The 23,434-nt window shown below is 38.2% G+C and overlaps 1 protein-coding gene across 5 annotated transcripts in view; it reads left to right on the forward strand.

Annotated features, from left to right (window-relative positions):
- LOC140476882 (intermembrane lipid transfer protein VPS13B-like) overlaps positions 1–23,434 on the forward strand; it is a 957,534-nt gene that overhangs the window by 95,922 nt on the left and 838,178 nt on the right. For all 5 annotated transcript variants that reach the window (XR_011960620.1, XM_072569770.1, XM_072569768.1 and 2 more), the window contains exons 6-7: positions 4,062–4,243; positions 15,632–15,806. Coding sequence is in view for 4 of the 5 variants with exons in the window: in XM_072569770.1 (XP_072425871.1) it covers positions 4,062–4,243; positions 15,632–15,806 (357 nt within the window). In the remaining variant the exon portion in view is untranslated. The remainder of the gene's footprint in view (positions 1–4,061; positions 4,244–15,631; positions 15,807–23,434) is intronic.

Here is a 23,434-nt window from a genome sequence, read left to right on the forward strand (position 1 = left end):
TGCCGAGAGTCAACCCTTGCTGGCACATCTGGACCATATTTAGCACTCATCGAGGACCTGTGACCCCTAATAAAATCTGTCTGGTCTTCCTTTACGATGGAGGGCAAGACCTTCTCTCGCCTTAACGCCAGCATTTTCAAGAAAATTTTAAAGTCCACATTTAATAATGACATGGGCCTACACGAAGTACAATCCTCTGGGGCTTTCCCTCTCTTGAGAATAAGAGAAATATTTGCTTCTCTCAGTGAGGATGGGAGACAATCCTAAGTGTACGAGTAATTGTACATATCCAACATTGGCCCAGTCAGTATGTCTATAAACTCCTCATAAAATTTGATCTGAAATCCATCTTGGCCGGACACTTTACCACTGGAGCTGCCTCACTGCGGAGGTCCAAGGTCTTAAAAAAGGACTCCATCTTCGCCAATCTGTCCTCACAGCCCTGTGGCCAGTACAACCCAGAGTAGAACTTCCTGAATGCTGCGTTAATCTTTTTTGGATTGCAGGTGATAGTACCAGCACACTCTCTCATGGATATGATAGATTTGGCGGGGGAGGGCACTTTTGTTTTCTACCAAAGTACACCAGGTACCTACCTGATTTATCACCGTACTCCAATAACCTCTGTTTCGCACAGGAAATCTCCCTCTTTGTTCTCTGGGTGAATGCAGCATTCTGTAGAGTGAAATCTCTTTTTATTCTCCTTAGCCAGTTGAGATGGGTATGTGTTTTGGGGCTAGAAGAGTAGATATTCACATTTTCCCATTGTAAACTGTGCTGTAAACCAATTTTGCATCTTGGTAGTATAACAATTAATTTGTTTGTTACAAAACATGGTTGATGGATCTTTTTATTCCAAGTTCAATATGGAGAAAGTGTACAATTATGCCATGTTGCGAACTGGGTAAAGCAAGGAGGCATTGAAATATTTGATATGATTTATTTATTGTCATGTGTATTTTGTGCCATCTTAAAGCACAGAAAAATAAACCAAAACATAGAATGCAAAGGCAGAAGAATAACGAAAAAGTGTTCAACTTTACAGTCCTTCTTGATAAGTGCTCTGCCTTTGGCCTGGTGGCAAGGCACAAGTCCCTTTGCCATGCTGTAGCCACTGCTAGAACGAAAGTCATTACTCTTCAATGCCATCTTGCCTACACCAATGCTCTCATCACTGCAGATGCCACCAATGCAGCTGGGTCCTGACTGACCCACTTTGGGCCCACCTTGCTGATGCTGCAGGCTCTTGACCTGGGTCCAAACTCGTCTCCATCACCACCTTCATGAATCTATGCTGGACTCAGACACCATTGGGAACCAAACTAGTCTCCGCTGCAGCAGCTATGAATTGGCACTAGGACCGTTTCATTGATGCAGAAGTTGCCACAAACCCAAACTAGTCACTGGACTAGTATTTCAGAACCCCAGGCTAATGCTGTGGAGACATGAGTTCAAAACCCGTTATAGCAGGTGGTGAAATTTGAATTCAGTAAAAATCTGGAATTGAGAACCAGCCTAATGGAGAGCATGTAAACAGGAATCTGCCATCCTCACCTGGTCTGGCCTACGTGTAGCATATGGTATGAAGGCAATAGATAAGATTCGATTAGGTTCTCTACAGTGTGGAAACAGGCCCTTCGGCCCAACAAGTCCACACCAACCCTCCGAAGACTAACCCACCCAGACCCATTTCCCTCTGACTAGTACACCTAATGCTATGGGCAATTTAGTATGGCCAATTCACCTAACCTGTACATCTTTGGACTGTGGGAGGAAACTGGAGCATCCGGAGAAAACCCACGCAGACACGGGGAGAATGTGCAAACTCCACACAGTCAGTTGCCCGAGGCTGGAATTGAACCTGGGACCTTGGTGCTATGAGGCAGCAGTGTGAGCCACCGTGCTGCCCAAAGATAGAAGTAGCCAGATTGTTTCCACTGGTGGGTGAAACTAGAACTAGAGGGCATAGCCTGAAAATAAGGGGGAACAAATTTAGGACTGAATCAAGGAGGAACTTTTTCACCTAAAGGGTCGTGAATCTGTGGAATTCCAGGCCCAGTGAAGCAGTTAAGGCTACCTCATTGAATGTTTTTAAGGAAAAGATGGATAGATTTTTGAGTAGTAAAGGAATTGAAGGTTATGGTGAACAGGCGAATTAATGGAATTGAGTCCACAAAAAGATCAGCCATGATCTTATTGAAAGGCAGAACAGGCTGAAGTGGCCAGATGGCCTATTTCTCCTGTTTCTTATGTACCCAGTTAAGATTAGGCATTCTAGATCCGTACATTCCACTGGTTTTCGGCCAAACCCGGGTAGGAATAATGATGGCATGAAAGAGGTTTTGCTGTATCTGGGGATTATGGATTAGATTTATGCTTAAATAATGCTGAAGCATGTAGATTCTTTGTGTTGGTCAGCACTGATGGAATGAAGGTTGTACGTGCTTAACAGCACTAGGTAGGCATGAATTTCTTCTGGATTTGATGATGTGGTGGTGTCGATGTTGGACTGTGAACAAAATCAAAAATCACATGACACAAAGTTAATGTCCAACAGGTTTATTTGAAATCACAAGTTTTAGGCTGAAAGTCGTTTTTTTTTGTCTTTCCAGATCTGATGAATGCGCAATATTTTAAATTTGTGTTGAGGTACTCTTGTATCTGGTTTTAATTTCTGGGACCTGAATGGAATGTCATGGTGTATTATTTTCTTTCTTGCTTTCTTTTATCAATTTCCTTCCAATTCTCTGATTCTCTTGTTTTGTCCCCTTTTCTTTCTATATTTTTTGCGTCTCTTGATGAGTCATAACTCCTCTCTATTCCCCCATCCATGCCAACTATACTCTTCTCTCAATATTGTTTTTTGGCAGAAACTGAAACCACAAATAAGTAATTTAATTATAATGTTACCATGACAAATAATGCAATAAAATTAGTGACAGTGGCAAAATATATATTTTGATTTGGAAATATAATTATTAGATGTTGTGCTTGGCTTGTGAAAAATGTCAGTAAACTATGGAAAAATCTTGATGTGTTCTTGTAGATTTTTTCCATTTATAATGAATCCTTTGTTTTGTAAGCGTTCTTGATGCTGCAGAACCATGCATTCTCTGAGAATGTAACACTCAGGTCACACTTAATGCCAAGGGGTTGTTACACTTTTCAATATATTAGATACATGGAATTATGCCTACATCCCGAAAGGAGCTAGTGCAAGATTTTCTGCTGTCACTTAGGACAGTTTAACCAGTGAAATGGAGATCAAAGGTGACAGTAAATAGAAACTGTGTGTGTACATGTGTGTGTCAGTAGTAAGTATGTCATTGTGAGAAGTAGTGTGTTTGGTTGTATTGCCAGCCAGACACCTAGAGTACACTGGTTCTGTGCAAGAGACTTGATGGGAAGTCCAAAGTGCTCTGTGTTATTTGAACTCAGTCACAAGTTCCATGAGTTGTCCACAGTCAGGTGTTGCAGTCACGGAGGTTGATTGACTGGATTGACAGGAGGGGATGCAGTCATTGAGGCTGTCAAGGATGAAACAGCTCTTGAGAAGGAGTTCCAAGGCCAGATCAGCAAAAGTAAAGCAATGTAGCCCTTTGTGAAGTTTAATTAGAGTCATTGTGTCATTAACCTTTTGAGGGAAATTGCTGGGAATTCCATGGAATTTGTTTTGATCACATTTGCTGTTTGATCTATAGTATGGAACGTTCTATCACATATTATTATGCATATTTAACACATGCTAATTCTGGGTGTTAGCATATACATTGTACATGTATTGTAGATTCTGTTATTGTTCTGGTATACTGTAGTAATGTTTACTGCTGTGTGTTCAACTGTGGGATCCTCTGGCTTTATTCTCTTAACAAGTCTCCTGGATCTCTCACTTTGACAATTTTAAAAATGGTCCTGAGGCAATTTGGAACATAAATATGGTGCTCAGAACACAGTTAAAAATGTTGTGGGTCACATCAAAGCTATATCCTTTTTGGATAGTTGCATAATAATGCTGTCTTCCTTATTTTTGTAATAATTCAAATCTATTGTGTACTCTTTAGCTCCAGAATTGGTCTTGCGGAAGATTATCAACTTCTCTGATTGCACAGTTTGTCTGGACAAGCGAAATGCAAGTGGAAAGATTGAGTTTTACCAGGATCCACTACTCTACAAATGCTCCTTCTGCACCCGTTTGCACTTTACTTATGACAATCTCAACTCTAAACTTCCAGCAGTCATCAAGGTATTTCCCTAAGAATACATTGTATTTGTAGGGCAACAACTAGGGGATAAATCATTGATGGGAAATGATGGCAGAAGAATAAAGTAGGTATTAATGACTAAACTGTAAAGTTTTCACATACCAATTTTATTTTCATAGTGTTTCATCAAATTTGTAGTTATTGACACACATGGATTCAATGATATGATTTTGCAACATGCTGCTTACGTTTTTAACAATTTATTCAGATGTGAATATCATTTTAATATTTGAATAAATATGCAGATTTGTTGCATTTGCAGATCTTTTTAAAAATCTCATCGCGTTTTTGGTGGATGAAGGAAGTCTACTGGGGACTGAGGATATTTCTTTTTCTGGTTCACTTACTAAATAAAACCAACAATTTTGGATCTAATTAATGACAATTGCTTAGGTATTTGCTAAAATATTCTTATACATTTAGAGAGAAAGGTTAAGGCAGTTGTGTCTGTGTACAATTTGTGACTTAAGTATGCAGATATCAGCCTAGTATTGAAGTATAGTCGATGTCATAACATAGATTTGCTCCAAATGGGTAAGTATGCTTTGAGTGTAGTTCAAGAGAGAATTGAGAATACATACATTTCTGAAGAATTAGTTAACTTTATTTTCATTTGATCCAGGCTGGTTAGCAATGGCCAATCTACTGCCAGGTTTCTGCGAGTGCTTTGAGTTGCTGGCACAAATTACATTGGAAAAGCAGTTTAAAGTTATTTTCCCAGTAATATTAAGACTTCTCAAATGTGAGGAAGCAGCTCCTGGACACGGCTTGATGCCTCCCTGATGAATAAGACAGATGTTAGGGAGTCAGTGATAGATTTATGTACATGATATCCTTTCCTGAAGTGATGCTTACTAATGCTTCACATTGTGCCATAAACAAGTGTGCATAACAACTCCTAAACAGATCAATCATGTTTCTTTTGGTGGTTAATGCAGAATATAGATAAAATATCATGAAAACTTCCTTTTCTGTGGGATCCTTTATATCATCTTGAATGTCACATTTGAAAGACAGCATTTCCAGCAATTCCACAGTTCCTCAATATGACAGGTCAGCCAAGACTTAATGTTCAAGACCTGGAATGGGTTTAGAACCCACTGCTTCCTGACACAAGCTCAAAGAACTACTACACTGAGCCAAGATGATACTTAGTTGCCTATAGCTGTAGTGTTACATAAAATTATCAGGTTTTAGCAACTTTTCATTTGATTCTCTTTCGATGTAAGTTACCTGGAAAAAAATAACTGAGGTCCAGACTAGTTTACATTTCTTGCAAAAGATTGTTCGTGTTTTTAGTCTAATTTTTTAAGTGATGTCGAATTTGCAAACTGGAGTGGATGCCACAGTCATCCTGATTTCAGAGCATGTTTGTAACAGAAATCATTGATTTGAAACAGACAAATGCAAGTGTTAAATTAAAAATTCAGGCTGTGTATTAAAATGTAAGTACCAATCTCTCCAGATTCTTGGGCAAAGGTTATGCCATAGTCTCTTTGTTTGATTGCATAACTTTTGCCATCCACCTCAAGAAGTTTTATATTTTAGGCATATGATTTGAAGCCTTACAGAACACTTGCCCCACCAATTCACTTTTTAAACACCAGTTATGAGAACAATCATATGGATCATTTTTCTTTATTCTTTCATGGAACTTAGGTGTCACTTCCCATTCCTAATTGTCCTTGACAACTGCTTGCCTGCTTGGCCATTTCAGACACCAGTCAAGACTCAGACATATTGCTGAGAGTCTTAAGTGGCATGTAAGCCAGTCTAGAGGAATGAGTAGCACATTTCCTTACTTAAAGGACATTAGTGAACCAAATTGGTTTTAACAACAATCGATTATAGTACCATGGTCACTATTACTGAGGCTAGTGTTCAATACCATATTTCTGAATTAAATTAGACAAATTGTTATGATGGGATTTGAATCAATGTTCCCAGAGCCTGGACCCCTGGATTGGTGGTCCATTGTGCCACCATTTCCCATTTTGATACAAATCAAGGAATTTCAAAACTCTGTCCAGTTCTTGCCAATGATAGACATTCATCTTCACACTTCGCTAATCACTTTGCCTAGTTATAGGACTTACATCAAATGGTAAATAACTGGGCAAAAGCAAAATCTTGTGCATGTTGGCAGTTTGGAATAAAATAAACATTCTGGAAATACTCAGGTCAGCAGATGTGGAGAGAAACAGAGTTGGTACATTTTGAAATTGAGATGATCTTTATTAGAACAGTTGAAAAGATGCTCATGATGATCTCAACCTGAAACATGAACTCTTTCTCTCCAGAGAGGCTGCCTGACCTGTTGAGTATTTCCATCATTAACGGGTATTATTTGGGAATATTTGTGAACGTTTCAGAATGATCAGTCTGATTAAAGTGTTGTATAAATTCAGATTTTGAAGAAAGAATGCATTTTCCTTGCCAGAGAATTGCTAACTGCACATGTTTGTCAGAATTTCCTCTTCATAAACCTGTTTTACCCAAGTCCTGTGGGGTGAAGTTAGGTTTGTTGGCGTTGGTTTTTGTGGTTATGAATAAGAGTAACAGATATCTTTTAGGCTGTTCAGTGGAAATGGTACTCTCCAGACTTCTAAGTTCTGTTTTTCTGCCTGATGAGAAATCTCAAAAGGCAAAATCTTGGGTCTCACGCTCAAAGATGAAAAACATCACACACAGATGTTCGAGTTATCAGAATGACCATTTAGTGAAGTTAGATTTAGTTATCGTGGTTGAGCTAAGAAAACCAACCATTTTTAAATTTCCACATTTTTCGTTTGAACTTGTTAATGTTGCCAATGGTTAGAACTTCTAATTGAAATTTGTGAAAGTTATCCTTTTAGGATTTGAGTTTGTCCTTTGTTAACACAACAAAATTATCTGTTCATTGGTCTTGATCAGATGGACTGAATGAGGTGCAGTTCAAATTCTTTTTTCCAAAATGATTTTGAACTTTAAGTTTGTAATAACATTGAAGTAGAAACTCAAAGAACTAACCTCCACCAAGAAAAATGTCTCAATGATCATTGCAGTGGAGGCAGTATAGAAAAGGTTCACTCGGTTGATTTCTGGGGTGAAGAGCTTATTTTATGAGGAAGGGTTGCGCAGATTGGACCTTAGCAATTTTTGACAAGATTTGATGTATTAAAACTTATAAGATTTGACAGAGTGGATGTTGACAGAATGTTTCTTTCAGTGAGGGGCATCCAGAGTTTGGGAACACAGTTGTAAAAGTTGGGACCTCCCATTGAAGAGTGGGATGAGTACTAATTTCCTATTTAAAAATAGCTGTCTATCAGTAGAATCAACCAGTTATTGTTTTGTGATGCACTTACACTCATGAGTAACTTGATAAGAACACTCAATTTTAATTTCACTTTTGGTTGCACAAAGCTGATATTTATCTTGTTCATTGAATGTTTTCAGAATAACTTCTTAGACTAGCAAGTTATGGCACCATAGTCGAGATTAGAGTGGTGCTAGAAAAGCACAGCAGGTCAGGCAACATTTGAGGAGCAGGAAAATCGACGTTCGGGCAAATGTCCTTCATCAGAAATCCTGCTGCCTGACCTGTGCTTTTTCTGCACCACTCTAATCTAGACTCTGGTTTCCAGCATCTGCAGTCCTCACTTTTGCCTAGTTATGGCACCATCCAGAGAGAAGGCTATACGAGATCTGATTTTGATCATTGAGATAGGATTAATTACTGACCTCATAGTGAAAATACCCTTTGGAGCAGTGACAATAATATGATTGAATTTTACATACAGTGTAAGGAAGAGAAGTGTGAGTCCAAGACAACTATTTGGAATTTAAACAAGAGCTATTATGAGGGCATAAAATGTGAACTGGCAGTTTAGATTAAGGTGTAGGTTAATAGAGATACTATGGCAAACATTTATGGAGATAGTGCAGAATAGATAACATTTACAGAATAGATGAAAAGGAATCAAGGTTAGTTTCAAACTCCAAATAAAATGAATAGTTTTCCAAAGATTGGTGGCTGGTCAGAGATTATAAAGAATATTAAAAAAAACCCAAAGAATTATGGAAAGGTTAATGTGAGACAAATTGAACAGATATTTTGCATCAGTCTTTACGAGAAGGATATAAGTAACATACTGGAAATAGCTGAAAATCAGGATTTGAAAGGGAAGGAGGAACTCAAAATTACAATTACCAAGAAAGAAGTACTGAGTAAATTGTTGCATCTGCGAGTTGACAAGTCCCCAAATCCTGGTAGATTTCATCTTTGATCGTAAAATAAGTAGCTCGTGTGATAGCTGATGCATTGCTTTTAATTTTCTAAAATTCATTAGATTTGTGAAAGGTTCCTTTTAGAAAATAGCTAATGTAACTCTTCATCAAAATAGGAGAGAGGGCTGCAGAAAGCAGGAGACAACAGGCCAATTAGCTTAACATTTATCATAGGGAAAGTGTTAGATGCTATTATTAAAGACCTTATAAACAAGACAATTGGATATATTCCAGATAATTAGGCAAATCAAACATGGTTTTGTCAAATGTATATCACATTTAACTAATTTCTTTGAAGAAGTTTAATTTAGAAAAATGTGAGGTGCTGCATTTTGGAAAGGCAAATCAGGGCAGGACTTATACGCTTAATGGTAAGGTCCTGGGGAGTATTGCTGAACAAAGAGACCCTGGAGTGCAGTTTCATAGTTCTTTGAAAGTGGAGTTATGGGTAGATAGGATAGTGAAAAAGGCATTTGGTATGTTTTTCTTTATTGGACAGAGCATTGAGTATAGGAGTTGAGAGTCAGGCCACTTTTGGAATATTGCATGTAATTCTGGTCTCCCTCCTATCCAGAAGGATGATGTGAAACTTGAAAAAGGTTCAGAAAAGATTTACCAGGATGTTGCCAGGGTTGGAGGATTTGAGGTATAGGGAACGGCTGAATAGGCAGGGGCTGTTTCCCTGGAGCACCGGAGGCTGAGTGGTGACCTCATAAAAGTTGACAAAATCACGAGGGGCATGGATAGGGTAATTAGACAAAGTCTTTTCCCTGGGGTGGAGGAGTCTAGGACTATAGGGTATAGGTTTAGAGTGAGAGGGGAAAAATTTAAAAGGGACCTAAGGGGTAACTTTTTCACACAGGGTGGTGTATGTATGGAATGAGCTGCCAAATGAAGTGGTGGAGGCTGTTACAATGACAACATTTAAAAGGCATCTGGATGGTTATCTAAATAGAATGGGTTTAGAGGGATATGGGCCATGTCCTGGCAAATGGGACTAGATTAGGTTAGTATATATGGGGTCGGCATGGACGAGTTGCACCGAAGGGTTTGTTTCTGTGCTGTACACCTGTATGACGCGAGATGAAGGGCGTCCAGTGGATGTAAAGCATTTTGATATTCAGAAGGCAGGTGATAAGATGTCACATCGAAGGATATTGTGGAAAATTAAAGCTCATGGTGAAAGGGGTAACATTTTGGCATAGATAAAAGAATGGCTGGCTAACAGGAATCAGAAAGTAGGAATAAATGGGTCTTTTCAGGCTAGGAGCATGTCTCAAATGGTACCACAGGGGTCGATGCTGGGCCTCAGTTCTTGATAATTTATATCAATGATTTGATGAAGGGACTGAAGGTATGGTAGCTAAGTTTACTGATGACACAAACATAAGTAGGAAAGTAAGTTATAAAGAAGACATAAGGAGCCTAAAACAGGACATATTGCGTGAGAGGGCAAAGGTCCGGCAAATGGAGTACGATGTGAGAAAGTGGGACATTGTCCATTTTAGAAGAAAGAATTTAAAAAAAGCATATTATCTAATTGGTGAGAGGTTGCAGAGCTCTGAGATGCAGAGGTTGTTTGAGTGAACAAATGACAGACATAGCAAGTAATCAGGAAAGCTAATAGAATATTTTGTTTTATTGTGAAGGGAATTACATACATGGGTAGGGAGGTTATGCTTCACATATACAAGGCATTGATGAGACTGCATCTGGAACATTGTATATTGGTCATGATATTATGGAAGGATATTGATGTTTGGAAATCATTGAGAGTAGACTGATACTGGAATGAGCAGTTTTCCTTATGTGGAAAGGCCAAACAGGCTAGGCCTGTATCTTCTGGAGTTTAAAAGAATCAAAGTGACTTAATTCAACAATATAAGATCCCAAGAGGACTTGGGAGATGGATGTGGAAAGGATGTTTCCACTTCTGAGTGAACCTATAACTAGGAAGGGGTCACAGTTTAAAAATGATAGGCACCCATTTACGAGAGCGAAGTGGAAACATTCTTCCTCCATGGGTGGAGTGTTTTTGGAATTTTCTTCCTCAAAAGGCAGTGCATGCAGAACCTTTTCAAAACTTTAATGTATGAATAGAAAAAAATTTAATTACCGGGGAATGGCAGAATGTAGAGTTGAGATTAAAATCAGATCAGCAGTGATCTTAATTGAATGGCAGAGCAAGCTCAAAGGACCAAGTGACCCACTCTTGTTCCATGTTTGAATGATCATTTCTTAGTAGTATTGATTTGAATTGCTTGTTTTGAGGTTAGAAAGTGGAGTAGGCCACGTCATCACCATGATTTTTTCCATGCTAAATAGCAGAGGCGGGATGCAGTAGACAGACTAAGTGATTCCATAACTAATGGTTTAGATATAAGCTCTGCATTCCTGTCACATCCAGTTGTGAGTGGTGGTGGACAATTAAACAACTAACAAGAGAAGGCTCCACAAATATCCCCATCTGTATAAAAATGTAAAAGACAAAGTTTAAAGCATCTGCAGTGCTAATGGCTGATCCATCTCAGTGCCGTATGAAGTCCCAGTCATCACAGATGTTTGTCTTCAACTGATGTGATTTATTCCATGTGATATCTAAAAGTGGCTGAAGGTACTAGATAGATTAGATTAGATTACTTACAGTGTGGAAATAGGCCCTTCGGCCCAACAAGTCCACACCGACCCGCCGAAGCGCAACCCACCCATTCCCCTACATTTACCCCTTTACCTAATACTACGGGCACTTTAGCATGGCCAGTTCACCTGACCTGCACATCTTTGGACTGTGGGAGGAAACCGGAGCACCTGGAGGAAACCCACGTGGACACGGGGAGAATGTGCAAACTCCACATAGTCAGTCGCCTGTCGGGAATTGAACCCGGGTCTCTGGTGCAGTGAGGCAGTAGTGCTAACCACTGTACCACTGTGCTGTCCATGGGTAGAGGCTTTGAGGCCTGACAATATCTGGGCCATGGTTCTGAAAACCTGTGGTCCGGAACAAGTTATTTCCCCTAGCTACGCTGTTCCATTAAAACCATAAAGCTGCCATCTTTGTGGCAATGTGCAAAATTGCCCACATATGTTCTCCCAACAGGACATATCCAATCCATCCAATTAATGCCCTATTGGTCTACTCTCAATTATTACCAAAATTATTAAACAACTAACAAGAGAAGGCTCCACAAATACCAAAGGGATGAATGTGCTATCAAATGGCACTTGAAAAGCATTAATCTGTTCACTGATGCTCAGTTTGGGTTCTGCCAGGGCCACTCAGCTCCTGACCTCATTATTGCCTTGGTTCCAGCAATAGAGCTGAATTCCAGAGGTGGGGTGAGAGTGACTGCCTTTAATGCTTAGGCAGGATTTAACTTAGTTTGTCATTAAGAAACCCTAGCTGTCCACTGGTTGGATTCATATTTAGCTCTAATGAAATATTTCTGGTTGTCGGAGTCAATCATCACAAACCTAGGAAATTACTTCAGAGTTCCTCAGGGTAGTGCTGAAAATGTGTTGCTGGAAAAGCGCAGCAGGTCAGGCAGCATCCAAGGAGCAGGAGAATCGACGTTTCGGGCATGAGCCCTTCTTCAGGAAATCATTTCCTGAAGAAGGGCTCATGCCCGAAACGTCGATTCTCCTCCTTGGATGCTGCCTGACCTGCTGGGCTTTTCCAGCAACACATTTTCAGCTCTGATCTCCAGCATCTGTCGTCCTCACTTTCTCCTCTGGGTAGTGTCCTAGGTTTACCATCTTCAGCTGCTTCTTCGATGACCTTTCATCCATTATAAGGTCGGAAGTGGGTATGTTCGATCCATGCTTACCTTCATCAGTTGGGGCAAAGAGTATAAAAATTGGCAAGTCGTGTTTCAGCTATTCAGTTATGTCGCATGTGGAATATTGCATACACTGCCAGAAAGACGTGGAGGTTTTGGAGAGAGTGCAGAAAAGGTTTACCAGCATATTGCCTGGTTTGGAAAGTGTTAGTTATGAGGAGAGATTGGAAAAATTCAATTTGTTTTCATTTGAAAGTCAGAGGCTGAGGGGCAACCTGATAAAAGTTTACAGTATTATGAGAAACATAGATAGAATGGATAGTTGTACTCCTTTTTCTCATTGGAGAAATGTTAACTACTATTTGGCATAGGTATAAGGTAAATGGGGTAAACTTTAAAGGAGATCTGAGAGGCAATCTTCTTTTTACTCAGAGTGAAAAGTGCATGGAATGCGCTGCCAGACGATGTGGTAGAAATAGATACAGTTGCAATGTTTAAAAGACAGCTTGAAGATGCATGAATAGGCAGGAATAGAGGGCTGTGGACCATATAGAGACTAAAGGATTTTAGCTTTGAAAGGTGTCGTATGTCGGCGCAGGCTTGGTGGATCAATGGATCTGTTCTTTGTTCTTTGATTGCACAATGTCCAACCTAGTTTGTGGTCCTTCAGATAATGAAGATTGTGTGCTCATGTGTCTGTAAATAGACTGACAAGAGGAAAGTAACATTTGTGTCACATTCAATCACCATCTTCAACAAAAGGGAATCTTACTACCACCTCTTGCACTCATAGAAACATTGGAGTAAGAGTGGGAGTCGGCCATGTTGCCCTTCAGGTTTGCTCTGCCATTCATTATAATCATGCCTGATCATTAAATTCAATAGTCTGTTTTTGCTTCCCCCCATATTGTTTGATCCATTCGGCCGCAAGTGCTATATCTAACGCCTTCTTGAAATCCAATAATGTTTTGGCTTTTACTACTTTCTGTGATAGTGAATTCCAGAGGCTCTTTACTGTCGAGGTGAAGAACCTGTTCCTCATTTCAGTGTTAAATAGTTTAACCCGTGTCTTTAGATTTCGACCCCTGGTTCTGGACTCCCCTGCAATCAGGAAAATCCTTCCTGCATCTACTCTGACTAGCCCTGTTAGAATTTCTATGAGATGTATCTAATTTTCTAAATTTGTGGCATGTAATCCTAACTGATTCAATCTTTCCTCATATGCTACTCTCATCATTCCCGCAATCAGTCTGGTCAACCTTTGCTGCATTCCGTCTATAGAAAGAACATCCTTCCTTAGAAAAGGAGACCTAAACTACACACAATATTCTAGGTGTGGTCTCACCAAGATCCTGTATAATTGCAGCAAGACACCCCAGGTCCTATACTTGATTCTTCTTGCTATGAAGGACAAAGTATCATTGGCCTTCTTTACTGTCTGCTGCACCTGCATAATTATCTTCAGTGACTGGTGTATGAGGACATTTAGATCTCTAGCACATTCCCCTCTAAAACTTATAACCATTCAGATCATCTGCCTTCCTATTTTGCTACCATAGTGGATAATCTCTCACTTATTTACCTTATACCATGAGTTTGACCACTCACTGAGCTTGTCCAAACCTCACTCATTGTTATATTCATTGCTAAATTCCCAAATATCAACATCCTGGGAGTTACCATTAATCAGAAATCAATCTGCACCAGCTCTCTGAATTCTATAGCTGCAACAAGTAGGCAGAGGTAAGTAGTACTACAAAGAACAGAACAAAGAACAATACAGCTCAAGAACAGGCCCTTTGGCCCTCAAAGCCTGTGCCAACACATCTTGCCCTTCCATGCTAAACATGGCTTCACTTGCTGGATCCATATCCCTCTATTCCCTTCCTATTCATGTACTCATCCAGGTGCTTCTTGAGTGCTGCTATTGTGTCTGTTTCTATCAACATCTCTGGCAGAATGTTCCAGGCACTCACCACCCTTTGTATAAAAAAACGCACATCACAAATCTTATTTCTATTCTTTGTTCTATCCCATATTGCTCTGGGGGTGAACGTATATCAGGAATGGACAGGAGTACAGACGAATCAGATCAGCGATAATCTTATTGATTGGTGGAGTAGGCTTGGAGAGCCCGGGTGCTTCATTCTTGCTCCTAATTTGTATGCTTCTGTTTAAATATGTTCACATTTAAAGGATGGTTGCAAAATAGCCAGTGCCTTTTGTGATGGTGCTGTCACATTAAGAGGTTATTTTGTCTTTTTTTTGAAGAGAGGTTGTAAGGCAACAGTGTCGAGCTGATTACTGAAGACCATTCGAGTATACAGTTTGGGAGGCCTTGGGTTTTGTTTTAACAGCCTGAATGGATGTGGCCACCTCTCTCAGATCCGGATTTCTGAGTAGCCTGAGAAGCTATTGGGGTCTCAAAAGAGTTGGAAGCTTCAGTGAATGTCTCCTGGCTAATACTCCTTCTGGATTTTCTCTTCTTTTTATTTCCTCTTGGATTGGATAACTGCATGTGAGAATATGTGTCTGAATTTTTCTTTTTGCCAAGGGGTGTGTTTATGGGGTGTTACTATATTGGAACAGTTAATTAGTAATAGTTACTGTACTTATTATTCTAACAAGTTTCCAATAGGGTTAAGTTGTTCTAAGTTCCTCTTTCTTTGGTTACATTTTAAATAAACTGTTTTATAAATTGTATTTTGCTTAACGTCGAGTAGTTAACCTGATCATTGCATCAGGAACAGATATTTACATTCGTTTTTAAAATAAAAAAAGTTAGTGTCTAGGCTACCTTCTTAAAATAGTTTGAGCGGGTCTGATCTGCTCCATAACACTTTGCAATTTCTGCTGTGACTTTCCTCAGATCTTTGGATGTTTTTCATGCGGTCCTGGTGTCTTAATAAACTTTCAGTACAGTTGATTTTAATAATACCTCTTCACCAATATTTTAGCTTATTTAGTGTCTACTTGATCATTCACTTGAATTGCAACTCTTACTTTGTAAAGGCAGATGCAAAGTGTTTGTTCAGTACCTCAGCCATGTCCTTTGTCTCTGTGTGTAAATCTCCTTTTTAATCCCTAATCTGTTCCACACCCTTTTTTTTTACTGTTTATATGTTAATAGAAGATTTTTGGATTTTGTTTGTTTTTAGCTTCTCAGTCTCTCTTCGCTGCTCTCTTTTTATTTTTCTGATATTTTGCTAAATAGTTTAGAATTTACCTTAACACGATTGTTGCCCAGATTTATAATTTTGCCTTCTAATGTAGTACATTTGAAATAATGTAGCAATAGTTTGATTTTTGTTTTCCATTTTGCAGATTCAGGCACTAGTTGAAAGTTTGAAACTCTCCATCACAGACCAACAACTTCCTATGCTGATCCGTATAATTCAGCTTGGAATTGCACTTTACTATGGTGAAATTTGCTCTTACAAAGATGTCGAAGCGGAGGAAACATGCTCTACAGCAAAGGAGGCATCCATTACTCAAATAGGTAGGTGCAAAAATTTGAAGCTTTGATCAGGTGAATGAGGCATGTTTCAACAAAGTTGTATGTTTTCCTAACTTGAACATATACTGCCATTTTCATTATCAAAATCCTGGAACTCCATATCTAACAATGTTGTTAGTGTATGATTACTGCGTGAACTACAATGATTCGAGAGCAAGGCTCACCACCACCTAGTTGATGGCACTTAGTCACGTGCAGTAATTGCTGGCTGACCTTGCCAGAGATTGCCACGTTCTGAGAATTATTTTCATACAAATGTTAATTGTATTGTAATTGTGTAACTGAAGGCAGGTAGTGGGTATTGTCCTGTGATTCACATGTGCTCCTAGAGATGCTGACTTAAACTGTGGTTGTTGGGTTACTTGGTGCTTGCTTGTGACTGCTTAAATAGAGGCTATAAAGGTGTGGAAACATTGGCTCCAGTTTTATCCTTCACTAACTGGCTTTCTAGAGCATAACACAAAAGACTGTACATATTTAGTGTTCAAATCTTTGGGAGCAAAAGTAAAACAAAAGATTAGGAGAGGCAAGTAAACCACTTAAACACTCCTGTTTCAGTCATGATTGTGGTTGTTCTCCTACCTCAACTTAGCTTTTGCCCCTGCAATTCTATTGATTCCTTGAGAAACCAAAAATCTATTTATTCCAGCCTTGAATATATACAGTGATGGAGCATCCACAACCTTTTGTTGAATGAAGTAATTTCTCCTCACGTCAGTCCTAAATAATCAATTGCTCTTACTGGGATTGTGCCGTTGTGTTCTAGACTCCCCAGGCATGGGAAACCACCTCATATCTGCCTGTCATGTTCCTTAAAAATTTTGTAATTTTCAGTTGTTATTTTCTCATTGTTTTAAACTCAAGAGACATGAACTTCATTGAATCAGACTGTCATAATAACACTGCGCCTTTGTACCAGGAATTAATTTATTGAACTATGTTGTACTACCTCTCTACACCTCCCCATAAAAGTCTGTTCTTGGAGTATTGTGTATAATACTGTTTGGCCTGCTATAAGAAGGATATTATCAAACTAGAAAAAGTGCAAAAAGGATTTACAAGAGACAGGAAGGTTTGAGTGATAAGGATAGGCTGGTATTTTTTTCACTGAAGCGTAGGAGGCTGAGGGGTGAAGTTATCGAGGTTTATAAAATCATGAAAGGCATAGATAGGGTGAGTAGCCAAGGTCTTTTCCCAGGGTAGAGGAGTTCAAAACTAGAGGGCATAGGTTTAATGTGAGAGGAAAATGATTTAAAGGGGACCTGAGGGGCAACCTTTTCATACAGAGGGTGGTTTGTATTTAGAATAAGCAGCCAGAGGAAGTGGTAGAGGTAGGTACAGTTATGACATTTGGACAGCTACATGGTTTGGAAAGTATAGAGGGATATGAGTCAATTGCCAGCAAATGGGACTAGTTTAGTTAAGAAAATCTGGTTCGCATGGATGAGTTGGGTTGAAGGGCCTGTTTTCCATGCTGTTTAACTCTGACTCTATAGAGATCAAAATTGCTTTTGGCACTCTTGGAGTGATTCCTTCAAAGATTTATATAATCTTATCAAGTCTTTCTTGTTTTTGATGCTCCATTCTCCTTGCAAGAAAGCCAGAATGCCATTTGCTTTCCTAGTTGCTTGTTGTATCTGCATACCAACTTTGTGTTTCTTGTATGAGTACGTCCTAGTGTCTGGCGCCATCTCTATTTAAAAATGTAATACCTTTTAAAAATTATTCAGCTTTTCTAAGTTTGTTACCAAAATGAATAACATCAAGCTTCCTATATCCTTCTCCATTCACCAATTTTCGTCCCACCTAATCTGTCTAAATTTCTTTGTTGCTTCTATAGTTCCTTCTTACAGCTTATATTACCACCTGACTGTTACTGCCAGCAAACCTAGATATATTACACCCTGTCTCTTCTGCCAAATGACGGAAACGATTGTATTTCTGAGGCCCTGACTCTTGCATCCGTCCATTAGCAACAGTGTACTAACCTATAAGTGCCCCATTTATCCCTATTTGTTACTCATGCCATTAGCCAATTTTCATTTTGTGTTAATATTCTGTCCCCAATGCTGAGACCTTATCCGTTTACTTCTGTTGCATTTACAGGTTGCATTGGTCTACTGGTTCCTCTTTATATCTGCTACTGATAACATTCTCAAAAATGCTAATATATTTTTCAAACATGATTTACCCTTTGTAAAACCATGTTCGTGTTAGCTGATTGTTCTGTGCTTTTTTTTAATGGCCATTGTTAAACTATCCTTAATAATTGGATTTCCAGCATTTCCAGTCTTTGTGGTGAGATTTCATTCATTCAGATATTACTGGAATCAAATTAAATCTGTGTCATCTGAGATTTCTTGTTTGCAGTCTTATGACAACTGTAGTTAAGATAACTGCAATATAATTGAAGTCTAACAAATATATCATATTGATTGCGAATCTCCAAGCCAGGAACTCATTGAATTTCTCATTTCTGTTTTTTTTGTAAAAAGAATTATGTTGATTTTGTTATTTATTGGACACAAGCGCTGCACAATTGAATCTCATTTGACTTGTGCTTAAGGTACCTCTGATAAAAGAAAAAATGTGCACTCACCAGTTGTATGATTTGAAGGTTACTGCTAACTAGATGTAAAAGAATGAATAAATAGTCCTCAATAGATTAGCATTCTACTCCAGGAAGAATTTTAAAACAAAGACGTATGGGACCCATGTTTGATTTTCCTAGGAAATTAAAGTATCAATGTTTCTTTTTGGGTAGTAGTACACCATAGTTTCAGGAGCTGAACAATAATTATTTAGGAACGTCTGATGATGTTGCTGGTGATAAATTCAAAAGCAAATTTGAAGTGAGAGTGCAAGTCGATGAATGAGTTTATCAGTATGTGCATACGAGTTTGCTTAATGCTGCTAATGTGCACTTGTTAACTTGCCCGCAGACATGATGTCTAATTCAGATTTTTAAAAATAATAATGGTATTTTATAATAATGGTGTTGTGTTCAGAAAACACATGCATAGCCTGAAGGCTGAATTGGATTGAGACTTGGATTGAAAAATTCGTACATAACTTGAGCTTGAAGCTAAAAATGTGCAAACATGTAACAATCATATGATACCCAAAATAAATGAACAAATTTATCTGGCAACTATTGACTTAAAAATTAAAACATATGTTTTACTTTATTGATGCTCCTATATTTGATAAGTAGACAGCAGTGACTCAAATTCTTTGCAATGTTATCTGAGTCAGAAACTGGAGAATTTAAACCCCTTTCCAAAAGATTTGAGCACAAGTATGGACTTAAAGTCCTAAAGGGCAAGCTACGCTGTCAGAGGTACTGTTGTTCAAGAAAGACATTAAATCAAGGACCAATCTACTCTCTCAAGTCTATTTAAATTATTCTAAGGCACGATCGTAGAAGAGTATGTGAGTTCTTCCTTTTGGTAAAAACAGAAAATACTGAGAAAACTCGGCAGGTCCAGCTGTGGAGAGAGAAACAGATCGACTGATGCTTCCAGGCCTGATGAGCTTCTCTAGCACTTGCTGTTTTTATTTCAGATTTCCATTTAGAGTTCTTTCTGGTGTCTACCCACTGTTTATCCCTAAACTAACAATTACTGAAACAAGTTATCTGATCAGGTGTGTGGGATCTTGCAATATTAAAATTGTTTATCATATTTCTAAATTTACAACAGTTCAAAATACAGTACCGGAACTTTACTTGGAAATTCCTTTGAGATGTTCTGAGGTCAGGCTAATTGCAGTGTAAAGGTGCTTTTTCTAGAAATGGCATAAATTTAAGAAAAAGGAAAATATTTTTAAAATATGGAAGCTCCAGGCCAGAATTTGGAAATGCTTACAATTTTAAAGTTTAAGTTATTTTAATCTCTCTTCGCCTTGAGGTGTTGATTTTTGTAGAATTCTTATCCGATGACTTCATTGGGATGTAAAGCCTAATCAGCATGGGATATGGAGCTGAAGCACAAGTTTCAGAAGGTCATGGTAATTTATTGAGAGGAATACTGGTTAGTATGATCTGTAGAAACTGCTAGAAACCTAAGCAATTAGTATTGGCTGGCATGAATAGCATTTTTCATTCAGTGCCAGATGTGCAGTTTGTTGTCATGCTGCTGCTATGTGGAACCATACAAGTAAATTACTAGCCCATCAGAAAAATATACAAGTTGGATTAGCTATTGGAACAGAAATATCATATTACCTATGTAAATGTGTTACTTGTAGAATTCAGGTTTTTAGCACTTGATAAGTCGCGTACAGTTGCACGCTACTGTTGATCTCACATTTATTTCAAAGACTGCAACATATTTTGATTAAGCAAACCAGTGTTTGAAGTGTACTGTTGAGAAGTGCATTCCGTTACATATTTCTCTTTAACCTCCTCAATCTTCAGCTTTCTGTCTTCGCACTAAAGTGGAGGATGGGCACAGCTTTTATCCATTAGTCATAACCACTGGAATGTAGTCATACAATCACCGCATGTTAAGGTTGGAATATTACGTCAATGTCAAAACTTTATTTCACTTTGTCTCCTTATTTTAGCAATTTCCTCATTGTCCTACGTTACCTGCATTCCTTTGTTACTTATCATTTAATACATTTATGTAGAGAGGTGGGGGTTGGTGGCAATCATTCTGCCCATCCTGCATTGCCACCATGTATTAACTTATGCCAAGCTACCCCTATTACAGCAGAAAACGGTCTTAGGTCATCTCTGATCCACATAATTTGCATGTCTAAAATTTCTTGACAATATTTGCCAAATAATGATTACTGTCTTAATTCGTCCCTGACAAAATGCCGCCAGAATAAAATACTGAGGTAAGCTGTATATTAATGAAGGAAATCCTTAAGCTTTTCAATGCAAAATTTGACAGCATTTTGTAAAACTTCAAACTTATGCACGTACTAAAATGCATGAAATGTCTTGCACAATAGATAAAATGCTTGGATTGTAAGTAGTCAAAGACAATTATCCCAGGGAAGAGAAACAACTTATAGCTGAATGCAAGGAAACATCACAAACTGTTTCATTGCAGCATTGTAAGGAAAAGTATGATATTGAGATCCACTAAGCTGCTAAAATTGGAAAAGGTGATCAGAACTAGAAAATTACATAAAATACACTGAAAGGAGCATTATAAGAAGAACTTGTTTACCGTGCTAATATGACTGTCCCCAAGCAAATGTCAGCATATATGAGCACCTCGCAGCGAAGATTTATTACTGTATAATTGGCTGTAATTTCTGAAACTTGTAAAACATCAACAACATCTTGCACTTACATGCAAAAACTTAAGGCATTTTCCTCAGTGGAGAAACAAAGCAGATCATGAGCAAAAGAAGAGCTGAGGAGATGTGATCAAAATCTTGCTTGAAGTGGTAAAGGATGAGATAAAAGGAATGAGCCAAAGCTGAAAGTAAAACTTTTCATGTTTTTTTTGGGTGAATTTTACATTTCTGATCTTTTTGGTGTGGACTGAGATGCAATACATATAAGCAAGTGGCAAATGATGGGTGCACAGGACTAGGTGAGTGCTTGGATATTGACAGCAGAGTTTTGGATGAGGTGAAATTTAGCTGGTGATGGCTGAGAGGTCATGACAAACTTTCCAGCATATTTCACTAATGATGTGAATGCAAATTAATGCTATTGTCCTGTATCTACAAACTGAGTGCAAGGTGCAATATTTTTTGATTTCCTCAGCAGCTTACCTTCCTTTGGATTTAGATTCTATATGCCTACCATCTGTTGCTTTTAATTTTGCATTTTAATACAGCTTTGGAGATTCACACTGGAACCTGCTTGAAAACACAAGACACGAATATGTTTTTTGTAAATGCTGCTTTTGCTCCCTTATGCAACTTTTAAATTGCTCAATATGTATTTAAATTTCCTTTTTTTTTGATTAAAAAATGCTTGACATATCTGTACTTGAAAGCTTATGGATTTGTATTCTAGCATATTATAAAATCAGATGATTTTGATCACAGATGCATTTACATCAACTGTCCACTCTTTTGATCCAAATTTGAGCCATTAAATTTACAAATTACAATAAAAAGTACCTATGTAGATAATTGATATTGTTTTGGCAAAAATGATTATTTTGGCTGTGGAATTGTGATCATGTACAATAATGTAGTCATGATTTGGAGGTGCCGCTGTTGGACTGGAGTGTACAAAGTTAAAAATCATATAACCACCTGATGAAGGAGCAGCGCTTCAAAAGCTAGTGCATCCAAATAAGCCTGTTGGACTATAACCTGGTGTTATGTGATTTTTAACTTTGTACAATAATGTACTTGCATAATATCAGATGGTATAATTAAAATCTCCAAAAAGTACTGCAATATTCAAGAAAAATGGACAGTATCTAGCAGTTCATCGTTCTCATTTCATGTGTCTATTCTTGCATATCTGTTCTGAGGTATGGTCTTAAATTCAACACTTAATAGATCAGTAAAAAACTTCTGCTATTGGGGCTACCACTACTTTTCTTTACTTCTTATTTTTTGGTTTGGGAAGTTGAGAGTTGACCTTTGGACTTTGAGCAGCAGCTGTTTTGTTTGAAAAAGGAAAGAAAAAACAAATACATATTTGTTTACAGGAACTGGCCTGGAAAGTTAATTGCAAGTTAATTATTATTCTAAGAACTCTGCAAATATTTCTGTACCTGATATATATTATACTCCAAGGCTGGCAGCTGATTGGATGTTAAAAGGGTCAATTAATAGGTGGCTCGTGCTGGCCAGTCAAACAAAGGAATGTTGAAGAAAGTGACCAAGAAACTACAATTTGAACCGGTTTGGTCTGTGTTTTGGGCAGAAGCCAGTGTGGCTGTGAAATCTGGCGGATGGTATTTTGGTAGCTGTGTAGTTTATATTCAGATTTTGAATTATTGAAAGTTCAGAGAAAAGAACTCCAATTTGTAAACCATAAGGAATCTCCTGCAGTCTGTGGACACTGTTTGCATTGACCAGTGACTTCAGAATTCAAGTGATATGTAAACCTATGTGCCTGTGAACAACTCATCATCCAAGGATAGCTTGAACATTTAGCAACCATTGTTCAAAAATTGCTTAAGTGAGCTGACCAGTTACAATACTTATTTTATTTTTAATTTATCTCTTTACTGTGTTTGTCTGTCTTTGTGTGTGAGAGTGGGGTCTATGATAAAGGAGATTGGTTTAATTTAAAGACTTTATTAGATTATCTTGTTTAACTTTGCTCTGCTAAAGTTACAGTATTAATAAATTGTTAATTTCTGTTTATACTATAAACTTGGTGTTTTATGTCATTATTCATAAAGTCTGGTTAGGAATTATTGGGCAATTTGGAGGGTCATTGAATATTTTAATTTCACTGTGTGTGATTTCCAGTGTTAACAAGTTTGATTTGGCTTGGCCTGCTCTCTCTGTGTTCTAGCATTTATCAAATTTATCAGTAATCAACTGGTGTTATTTAAGGTTGTAAGAACTTCTTCTGTATGCTGACAATGTTACTACGTGCAACTATTGTTCCAAATTCTCAACTTTCTCTGGCAAAGAACCACCAGTGCTTCAGAATAACAGATTTGAAAAGA

The sequence above is a fragment of the Chiloscyllium punctatum genome, chromosome 5 (assembly GCF_047496795.1).
Source record: "Chiloscyllium punctatum isolate Juve2018m chromosome 5, sChiPun1.3, whole genome shotgun sequence".
Taxonomy (NCBI): domain Eukaryota; kingdom Metazoa; phylum Chordata; class Chondrichthyes; order Orectolobiformes; family Hemiscylliidae; genus Chiloscyllium; species Chiloscyllium punctatum.